Here is an 11,008-nt window from a genome sequence, read left to right as displayed (position 1 = left end):
AGTGCTAGGATTACAGGCGCGAGCCACTGCGCCCAGCCAATAATATCTGATTTCTAACTGTGCCACAGGCTCCCTGCTCTTCACTAAAAGTGCTATTTATTATGGATTATGAAAAACTAGCTTCAAAGTAAATTAAACCTATCCTGTTAACATACAAGGACATGAAAGATGATGGAAGGATATCCTAGAACTTAGAATTTTATGCAAATGTTCTGTAAAACATATTTTGGTAAAGGGCTAGAAGACTCAACCTTGGCACACAATCTTCCTATTTTTAAATTAGACTTCATCCCACAATTTGTCTTAAAAGTTTCTATAAATATACGTATGTATGTAAAAAGGGGGGCAGGCTTCTGTATGCCTAAGCTTAGAGCTAAAAGCAGCAAAGATGACATAAGGCAAAATACAAACATAGACTTTATTAAATGCTGCTCAATCCCCCAGTGAAGATCTTTCATTACAAAACAGTTTTCCACACAACTGCAAGTTAAGAGATTGGAATGGTACTCTGATAACAAAAGATGTGAGAAATACTCGACCAAGTAAAAACATACAAGACCTCTATATAGTCAACCTTTTCAGAGCTCTACAGAGGAAGCCTACTGCATTTCCTTTAAATAAAGCCAGGCAGTGACAACTAGTGCTCTGTATCACCACACTGTGGGACTCAAAGCCTCCATCCCTGGGTCAGGAGGGACTAGGTGAAGGGCTGGTCGTGAGGACTGGAAAGGCCCTGCCTTCAGCCTTTGAGAGGAAGAGGAGGAATGAATTGAGAGGCAAGCTGGGTAATTCACCTGAGCTGCCTCTACCCATCTGTTACCACTCTGGGGAATTGCAGAGGAAGGGGGATATTCATGAGGAACAATCTGAAGAATTTTGGTTTACTTTCCCAGCTTTTATTTATATTTTGTGCTTTAAAAAGCCTGGAGATTTAAGGTTTTGCCTAAATTCCAGAGTACAGTAATATATTTATTGAGGGAGGGGTTAGGGCAGGTAACTCCCCCCATCATATTTCTGGGTGAGACAAAGAGAAGGGTAAGGATGATACCTTAGTTTTATTTTAGGAAGTATTCTTTTTCCTAGGATGTAACTAAGGTTTGCAGCAGTGTGAAAAGCACATTATAAAAGGGAAAAATATACAGAGCAGACTACCATATCTATGTGCAACACAATCAAAGAAGAATTCAAGTCATAATTCTTACCACTCCCATAATTATCTCACTCATATCATAGATGAGAAAATTCATTCATTTCTGTGAAACTTCAGAAGTGACACAATAAATCCAATGATTAGACAATGGTTACAATATACTGTGGCCATGATACAGCACAGGGCTACGTTTAGTCCATATATTTTTCCATTTACAGTTGCCAGAAAAAATTGGCCTTTTAATTATATTATACTGATGAGGTTTGTTTTGTAATTTTTACATATTTCAAAAAAGCATACAAAACTGTGCCTATCCGGCAGAGGTGGGAGGCTTTTTTTTATTCGGCACTTGTATTGCTGAGAATACTGTGCATGTTGTAAGCACTATTCTGTTTTTCTAGAGCTTTCTTTAGCTTTAGCTCCTCTAATTTTTTCCATAATTCTTCACGTTCCAATTCCTTCTTTTTCTCTCTGTAGATAAACCAAAAGTTTTGTAATCAGAAATTATTTCAGAACCCAAAGAGAGGTGCTGTTTGACAACTTACTGGAGAACACATTACTCACCCACATTTCACTTAAATCTGTCTGCTAAAGCTTTGGAGTCCACTTACCTGGAGCACCTAATTTCTTCTTGTCACTCTCCTAAATGTACGGAGTCTGCATCTTCTGTACCAGCTAGACATTACTACTTGCTTTCTGTCCCCTACACATTATCACTACAACACTGTACTTTATAGTCAACAAGGTACTTACACGTTAATTTTCTCATGTTAACATCTTGCAGTTGTAGTAGTCCAATCACTATTACAAAGGCTGAAGGGGCTGGCCACTAGGTCAGTAGGAAGCACTTCCTTCACACCAGGCAGAAGCCACATCATTTTTGCCACTAACAGCCACATCTCTAAGCCACTAACCAGTTTGTATCTTACTATGTCCTATCTTTTACATGTCAAATGAAAATTTTAGTTTCAGTAATCTCTCTATAAAACAAAATCAAAGTCAAAATATTTCATACGTCGTTTCAACTACTTAATTTCAGTTCTAAGGAAAACATTTCCGAATAACTTGGACCAGTCTATTCTGAAAGGCTACATGAACATGTAAAACATAGGCTTATAATTCTGCAGTTATGAGTTAAAAGGACAAATCCTTTTAAAGGATTTGCTGATTTATGCAGATAAGAAAAATTGATTATATTCTTAGTTATGTGAAATATGTATTTTTCAAATACAAGTTTCCTATGATCCTAGTCATCTTATTTTTCTTCCCATTGCTTCCTGAGGCTCAAAACATGTACTTAATTTCTATTCCTGCCTGAATGCTGCTATTTAAAGCAAATAATGCATAGAGTTAGTTATTAATGGGCTAGATGGCTTTGAAGAAAGGCTATCCATTTTCTACTTTAAGATAACCATAACTAGGAACTTGTCAAAATAGATGAGCTTTTCTAAACAGAACAGGTAATATGCTTACTAGAAGTAAATGGTAACTATTATCCTCAAATGATGGGTGGGCTCAGGTACACTGGTTACTAACCACTTAAGTTTAAGAAAGCGCTTCTTGAGTTTGAAGTAAACATATGAGAAGAAAGTAATTTTTGAAAGATTATCTTATAGTAATTTATGAAATTCTCAAAAAGAAGTAATCACTAAGCCATGTTCCTAAAGGCTGATATATGCTAACATTTATACTCTAAAATATGTATTATTGCAAGGAACAATATATTAATAGTACCCTAAGCCATATCATTATGTGAATTCCCTCTTCCCAAAGGAGAACTATGCTGACATTAAAATACCACCTTCTGATAATCCATAGCCTAAGAATTACCTACTGCTAACAAAGAACACTTGAAAAGTAAAGCTCACTCTGGAAGCCCACGTGGACAAAAAGGATTTCCGTAAATGCATGGATTAAAAAATCAAATTGTACAAATTGATATTTAAAATTCAGCATAAATTATATTTCATATGCAGATGCTAACAGACTGAGGAAATCTAAGGCTCAGAATGAGATAAACAGGATTTATGATCCACATTAAAATCATAATCTAACCATTAGAGGAAGTAAATTATGTAACTACCCTCAAAAATAGATGTTACTGCTTTTTCTGCTTTAACAAATTTATAAAAATACTGGGGCTAGTTTATCTGGAAATGACTTATGTGTTAAGAGACTTTCACATTGTAATTTTTACTATAAGGTAATTAACTTCTTAAATATCAAAATCTGAACTGAGAGCAGATACCTTCCTGAACTGAATCACATTCAACTAACATAAAATGTAGAGAAATTTTGTAATTCAAAATATCAAATACCTCTGTCTTTCAGCTTTGTATGAGCTAGTAAGGTCATCGAAAAGCTTGCCATTCATTTCCATTAGGGTTTTCAGCACATTGTATACCAGTGCTACAATGGTCCTGAAATGAAAATGAGCCAGTCCTGAGTTATGATACTGCTAACAGAGAGGAAATGTTAACACTATGATCTCTAAAATGGTTTAAAGGTTGGCTGATTCATTTAATCCATTTTAGAGATGATAAAACTGAGGCTCAAGAGGTTTGTAATATGCTCAAGGTCATACAGCAAGTGGTGGTAGAGAGAGTCTAAGAAAAATCTTTTCCACTTTATCATGCTTAAATTGTAGTTAAAAATGTTCACTATAGTTATCTTCATTTCTGCTTTACAGTCTCATGTCTGAAATCCTGAGTAACAACATTAAAAGATGAAAAAGATCCAATTACCAAAACTTATAAGAAAAGTAGAAAGCCAGATAAGGATGTTAAAGAAGTTAGAATATATTACCCTTAGCACTTTGGCTTTCCCCTAGGACAGTGCCACTTATAGAGGTGAGACTATACACTGGGAGCAGACCAACACAACTCTGCATTAACGAAGTAGTTTGTGCATCCTCTGCAAATGTTCAGTTGGTCTCTCCAACAGGGTTTCACCACACTCTGGTGCGGAATGGTATACCCGATAGTCCACCCTCCTGGGAGATTTGCAATTTTAAATTGATATGAAGGCTGGGCACAGTGGTTCATGCCTATAATCTCAGCACTTTGGGAGGCCAAGGTGAGATCATCACTTGAGATCACGAGTTTCAGTCCAGCCTGGGCAATATACTAAGACCTCAAGTGTCCAAAAAAATAAAAATAAAAATTGGCTGGGTATGGTGGTGTACACCTGTGGTCCTAGCTACTCGGGAGGCTGAGGCAGGAGGATTGCGTGAACCCAGGAGTTTGAGGCTATGGTGAGCTATGATCACACCATTGCACTCCGGCCTGGGCAACAGAGCAAGACTGTCTCTAAAAAAAGTTAAAAAATAAATTGACATTAAGACCACATAGTGAAGAACATACACACACATTTATAACTTGATAAAGGTATATGTATATAAAATACAAAACAGAATACAACTGATGTTAACCTTGGAGTAACTTCCAAATCTGTAATAGGTTTCAGGTATGAGTTAGGAAATCAATGACAAAAAGGTTTAAAAAAAAATAAAGAAAGAAAAATAAAAATACGACCTATATAAAAGATACTTACGGATTCCAGTGTTCTTTGGAAATTTTGTACAAACTGGCAAACATAATTGGCAGAATTTTATCAATGTTCTCCTCAATCAAACTAAGAATATATTCATTATTCCAGAAGTACAATGCCCTTTCTGCAACCTAAAAAAAGACATTTAGAGAAATGTCAAAACTAAAATAGGAAAGAAATACTAGTGTAAAGTAAGGGCTTCACTGAAAACATCATACCTGAAAATGAGAACTGGATACACACTTGGATATCTGCTTGAAAAGTGGCTCTTCAATTTTTTTGAACTGTGTTGGTTCAATGACATCTAAGATTTCTTCAATTTCTCCTAAAAACATCACCTAGGTTAAAAAAATTTTATTTTAAGAAACATGATAAATTATGTGAAACTAATATAGAAACCATACAAATGAGAAGGTTAATCTGCAGAGTATACAATGGGCAAAAAAAATGTCTGGGTGGCACAGAGTTTATTATAGCACAAGTCTTCTACCAAGTCTGTGTACATCTCCCGCTCGTTAGCAACAGCAAGACAGCCAGCCCAAAGCAGCATAGCCCTGGGATTGACAAGTTCTAGTAAAATGCACTACGTTTAGTGAACAAAACCCACCTCTTTCTGACTGCAGGTTTTTGGCCAAAATTTCAGCAGTCCTCTGATCACCTGCGAAAAAGAAAAAGTTTAGCGTGAATTTAACAATGAAGCTAGTTAATCCCAGGGTATTTTCCATAGCTATGATTATATCAACACTCATTCTGAAGTAAATCAATATTGCTTAATATATAAGTGTATAAGCAGACTTTCTGCTCAGCTTTAGAATTTTATTAATTCAACAAATATTTACTGAGTGCCTACTATGTACCAGATACTGTTCTAGATGCTAGGGACACACTGATGTATAAGATAGATGAGGTCTCTGGTTTTCATAGAGCTTACATTCTAATGGAGCAAGACCAATGCAAGTGATCAATTAAACACATAAAAATTTAATAGTATGTGCTGCTACTTTTTTTTTTTTTTTTTTTTTTTTGAGACAGAGTCTCGCTCTGTCGCCCAGGCTGGAGTGCAGTGGCCGGATCTCAGCTCACTGCAAGCTCCGCCTCCCGGGTTTATGCTATTCTCCTGCCTCAGCCTCCCGAGTAGCTGGGACTACAGGTGCCCACCACCTCGCCCAGCTAGTTTTTTGGTATTTTTTAGTAGAGACGGGGTTTCACCGTGTTAGCCAGGATGGTCTCGATCTCCTGACCTCGTGATCCGCCCGTCTCGGCCTCCCAAAGTGCTGGGATTACAGGCTTGAGCCACCGCACCCGGCCAGTATGTGCTACTTCTAAGAAAATAAAGGAAAATACAAGTTGGTGGGGTAAGAGAGGGAGGTTATTTTAGGGAGAAACCTTAAGGAACAGATGATTCCTGTTATTTAAACCAGTATGAAGCACAAAAAGAGCCGGACAGCTTCCCAGTCTATTTCATGGCTAGTACAATCTTTATAACCAGAATACAATGAAACAAAAGAGACTATTTTTATTTATTTATTTATTTTGAGACGGAGTCTCACTCTGTCGCCCAGGCTGGAGCGCAGTGGTGTGATCTTGGCTCACTGTAACCTCAGCCTCCTGGGTTCAAGCAATTCTCTGCCTCAGCTTCTCGAGTAGCTGGCATTATAGGCGCCTGCCACCGCACCTGGCTAATTTTTGTATTTTTAGTAAAGACAGGTTTCAACATCTTGGCCAGGCTGGTCTTAAACTCCTGACCTTGTGATCTACCAGCCTCGGCCTCCCAAAGTGGAGACTATTTATTTAAATAAACATAGTTGAAAACATTTGCATTAAACTGAATCACAATAGAAGAATGCTATATGCCTAATTATAACTTATTCCAGAAATGCCAGGATGGTTCGATTCATAGGTTAAAGGGGGAAATAAAAAACAGATCATTTTAAAAGATTTTCAAGTCATTTGACATTTTTAATTAACTATATATTCTGATAAAAAAAATTAGTAAGCTAGAACTAAATGAATTTATCAGAAACCACCAGTAATCATTCTACACAATGATTTATTAGAGACAGGCTGTAAAACCATCTAGTCCTGGTGGTTTTGTGGAAGTAGATCTTTGATAGCTTTTTAGGTTACTTTATAATCTGTCTGGTTCAGTAATGTGGAACACTAATTCAAATTAAAATTGAGAAGAATATTGTTTTGGAGATAATCCAGTAAGATAACAATGTGATGAATAATGTTGGAAAGGAATACCAGAATTACAATTACTTGTGTAAATATATATTTATATATCCCCTAAAACTTAAAAAAAAAAAAAAAACCTGCAAGTTACTAGAGTAGGAAAATTCAGTATGTGGCCACATTAAAAAATATGTATATAAAAATCAATACCTTTATAAAACATCAGTAAAAATCAGATGAATAATAAAAAAGGTACTTTTCATAAGAACTGTAATGTGCATAAAGAATAAATTTGCAAGAAATATTTAAGACATATGGAGAAAAGTATAAAACTTTACTGAAGATCATAGAAGATTACAAATACAGTTATATGTCATTTAATGATGGGGATACGTTCTAAGAAATGTGTCGTTAGGCAATTTCATCATTTAAACATTGTAGTGTGTACTTACACCTAGATGGTATGGCCTACTACACACCTAGACTGTATGGTGTAGCCTTTTGCTCCTAGACTACAAACCTGTACAGGATGTTCTTGTACTGAATACTGTAGGCACTGTAGGCAGTTGTAACAACAGTATTTGTGTATCTAAACACAAAAGGTACAGTAAAAATATAGCATTATAATCTTATGGGATCACCATTTTTCTTTCTCTTTCTTTTGGAATCACCATTTCTCTCTCTCTCTCTCTCAACATTTCTCTCTCTTTTTGATGAGGCCTCACTCTGTTGCCTAGACTGCAGTGCAGTGACATGATCAGAGCTCACTGTAACCTTGAACTCCTAGGCTTAAGTGATCCTCCTGCCTCAGCCTCCCAAGTAGCTGGGACTGCGGGTGTATGCCACTGCACCTGGCTAATTTTAATTTTTTACTTTTTGTAGAGACGAGGTCTTGCTCTGTTGCCCAGGCGGTCTTAAAGTCCTGGCTTCAACCAATCCTCCTACCTTGGCCTCCCGAAGTTCCATTTTTCTTTTTTAAGAGACAGTCCAGTCTTGCACTGTCAGCCAGGCTGGAGTGCACTGGTGTGATCACAGTTCACTGCAACCCCCTAGGCTCAAGAGATCCCCCTACCTCAGCCTCCCAAGTAGCTGGGAATACATTCCTGAGCCACCACGCCTGTCTCGGACTGCCATTTTATATGTAGCCTGTTATTAAACCAAACATCATTATGCAGCACATGACTGTAAATAAGTGAGGTGGTTCAATATTGTGCAGATATTATTTTTCCTGTACTTGATTTATAAGTAAATTTAATATAATTTCAATCAAATGCCAATTGAATTATTTTTTGGAACTAGAAACATTTATTCTAAAATCCATAAATATAAGCAAATGACAACAATTGTTTTTTTGGTGGAGGGAGTTAATAGAACAGAACCTATATTATGGATATCAGCAACTAAAACAAGATGATATTGGCAAATAAATGGAGAGAAAAGATATATATGAGTATCTAGACATACTCATGTATATATGAGTTTTAATATATGACAAAGGTGGCCTTTCAGTTCCATGGGAAACAGTGGTGGTCCTGGGACAGGTAGCTCACTATTTAGAAAGGAAAAATGTAACAGGCTCCTTTGGTTGGCAGCCTTTTATGATGACCTCGAGGATAAGCTTGTTTCCTGTCCTCACACCCTTGTGTAATCCCCTCTCCTTAAGTGTGAGCTGTCTAGTGTGACTTGCTTCTAACCAACAGAATGTCACTTCATGAGTAAGTTACAAAAGATTGTGACTTCTGTCTTACTAGTAGACTCTTGCTGTCTTGGCTTTGATGAAGTAAGGTGCCATGCTGGAGAAACCTAGGTGACAAGGATCTGAGGGCGGGCTCTAGCCAACAGCCAGCCAAGATCTGAGGCTCTCAGTCCAACATAACATGACAAACTGAATTCTGCCAACATACATGTGAACTTAGAAGCAGATCCTTCCCCATCTGACACTTTATATGAGACCCAATTTCTGGCCAACACTCCAACTGAAGCTTTGTAAGAAACCCTGAAGCAGAGAGCCCACCTAAGCCATGACCAGATTCTTGATTCACAGCAACTAAGGCAACAAATGCTTGTTATTTTTCCTCCCAATGGAACTATATTTTCCCAAAATGTTGCAGATCAGTTACAGCAAACAGAACTGTGACCATCACGGAAAACTGTCACTCTCGGCTTCTTTTTGACCACAGCAGCTACATGGAAGCAGCTGCAGCTTTGATAAAGGCCATAAATGCTTGCTATTTTAAGCCAATAAATTTTGTGATCATTTGATATGAGTAATTGAAAATGAATGCAGGCCAGGCATGGTGGTTCAGGCCTGTAATCCCAGCATCGATCCTGAGATCGATACCAGCCTGGACATCATGGTGAAACCCCATCTCATCTCTACCAAAAATACCAAAAAAAAATAGCTGGGCGTGGTAGTGCATGCCTCTAGTCCCAGCTACTTGGGAGGCTAAGGCAGGAGGCTCACCTGAGCCTGGGAGGTCAGGGCTGCTGTGAGCCACAATCATACTACTGCACTCCATCCTGGGTGATGCAGTGAGCTCCTGTCTCAAAAAAAAAAAAACAACCCAAAACACAAACAAAAAACCCAAATGCAGTTCCTTACCCTCATCATACACAAATTTCAATGTCGGATAGTACTGAATAATGAACAGTGGGTTGACTAGTGGCCCCCAAAAAGATGTCAATGTGGGCCAGGTGCAGTGGCTTACAACTATAATCCTAGCACTCTGGAAGGCTGAGGCAGGCAAACTGCCTGATTTCAGGAGTTCGAGACCAGCCTGGGCAACATGACGAAACCCCGTCTCTACTAAAAATACAAAAAAAAAAACAACTAGCCGGGCGTGGTATTGCGCGCCTGTTATCCCAGCTACTCGGGAGGCTGAGGCACGAGACTGCTTGAATCTGGGAGGTGGAGGTTGCAGTGAGCTGAGATCGTGCCACTGACTGCACTCCAGCCTGGGCAACAGAGTGAGTCTGTCTCAGAAAAAAAAAGAAAAGAAAAAGATAAAAAAATTATTTTGGGGCTCAAGTTAGATTTTCTTGGAATAAGAAAGGTGTTTTGTTTTGTTTTGCTTGTTTTATAAAAATGCAGCTTTGCGTGGAAGGAAAGGTTTACACTGCCAAAAAAATGAAAGTTTTGAAAGTCATGCCGACTCTTCATTTTTTTCCTCTTTACATGGAAACTTAGCTGTAATGAATATTTAGTTAATTCTTTCACCCTGTACTTTTTTTTTTTTTTTTGAGATGGAGTCTCACTCTGTTGCCCAGGCTGGAGTGTAGTGCTGTGATCTCCGCTCAGTGCAACCTCCGCCTCCTGGGTTCAAGCCATTCTCCTGCCTCAAGCAATTCTGCCTCAGTCTCCCAAGTAGCTGGGATTACAGGTGCCCACCACCATGCCCGGCTAATTTTTGTATTTTCAGTAGGGATGGAGTTTCATCATGTTGGCCAGGCTGGTCTTGAACTCCTGATCTCAGGTGATCCGCCTGCCTCAGCCTCCCAAAGTGCTGGGATTACAGGCTTGAGTAATAAAAGAACAAAAGCTCTGAGCTAGTTATAACTTGTAGAAAGCTTTGATATGAATGCTTGCTTTCCAGAAAATTAGTATTAAGGCTCAAACCCAAGTAATATGGCACTGGAATGGCCTATGTTAGAAACTGCAAGATCTCTGTATCGAGAGATCTTTATGAGTTGGAAAATATTTTCCTTTCTTAACCCGGGTATTTATCTTCCTCTCTCTCCTCATCCTGCTCCTATTTTCATTAACCCAGCTCAGCCAAGCCAGATAAAAGCTGAGTAACTGGCCATCATCCCTTGCCCTAATCGTCAAGTGCTTTTGTGTTTTTTTTTGGTGCAATCTTGGCTCACTGCAACCTCCGCCTCCAGGGTTCAAGTGATTCCTGTGCCTCAGCCTCCCTAGTAGCTGGGATTACAGGCACACACCACCACGCCCAGCTAATTTTTTTTTTTTTAAGTAGAAATGGGGTTTCACCATGTTGGTCAGGCTGATTTTGAACCCCTGACCTCAGGTGATCCGCCTGCCTCAGCCTCCCAAAGTGCTGGGATTACAGGCATGAACCACTGTGCCCAGCCTCTATCTTCCATTCTTTAAAAATAAATCACCTGTCTTACTTGTCC

The 11,008-nt window shown here is 38.5% G+C and overlaps 1 protein-coding gene and 1 non-coding gene across 8 annotated transcripts in view; both read right to left on the bottom strand.

Annotated features, from left to right (window-relative positions):
• Nucleotides 1-404: 404 nt before the first annotated feature.
• The window catches only part of LOC105493556 (protein phosphatase 2 regulatory subunit B'alpha), a 74,233-nt gene continuing 63,629 nt past the window's right edge, over nucleotides 405-11,008 (bottom strand). For all 7 annotated transcript variants that reach the window (XM_011761287.3, XM_011761292.3, XM_011761291.3 and 4 more), the window contains 5 exons: nucleotides 5,307-5,357; nucleotides 4,918-5,037; nucleotides 4,703-4,830; nucleotides 3,469-3,570; nucleotides 405-1,621 (listed from right to left, as the gene is read on the bottom strand). In XM_011761287.3, the coding sequence (XP_011759589.1) occupies nucleotides 1,489-1,621; nucleotides 3,469-3,570; nucleotides 4,703-4,830; nucleotides 4,918-5,037; nucleotides 5,307-5,357 (534 nt within the window). In that variant the 3' untranslated portion in view covers nucleotides 405-1,488. The remainder of the gene's footprint in view (nucleotides 1,622-3,468; nucleotides 3,571-4,702; nucleotides 4,831-4,917; nucleotides 5,038-5,306; nucleotides 5,358-11,008) is intronic.
• Nucleotides 8,960-9,094, bottom strand: LOC112428871 (small nucleolar RNA SNORA16B/SNORA16A family). Its single transcript, XR_003020934.1, has one exon. It is a non-coding gene; the product is annotated as a small nucleolar RNA SNORA16B/SNORA16A family (small nucleolar RNA).

The sequence above is a fragment of the Macaca nemestrina genome, chromosome 1, assembly GCF_043159975.1.
Source record: "Macaca nemestrina isolate mMacNem1 chromosome 1, mMacNem.hap1, whole genome shotgun sequence".
Classification (NCBI taxonomy): Eukaryota; Metazoa; Chordata; class Mammalia; order Primates; family Cercopithecidae; genus Macaca; species Macaca nemestrina.
Note: the sequence above shows the minus strand (reverse complement) of the source record. Positions and strands in the feature narration are given on the sequence as shown.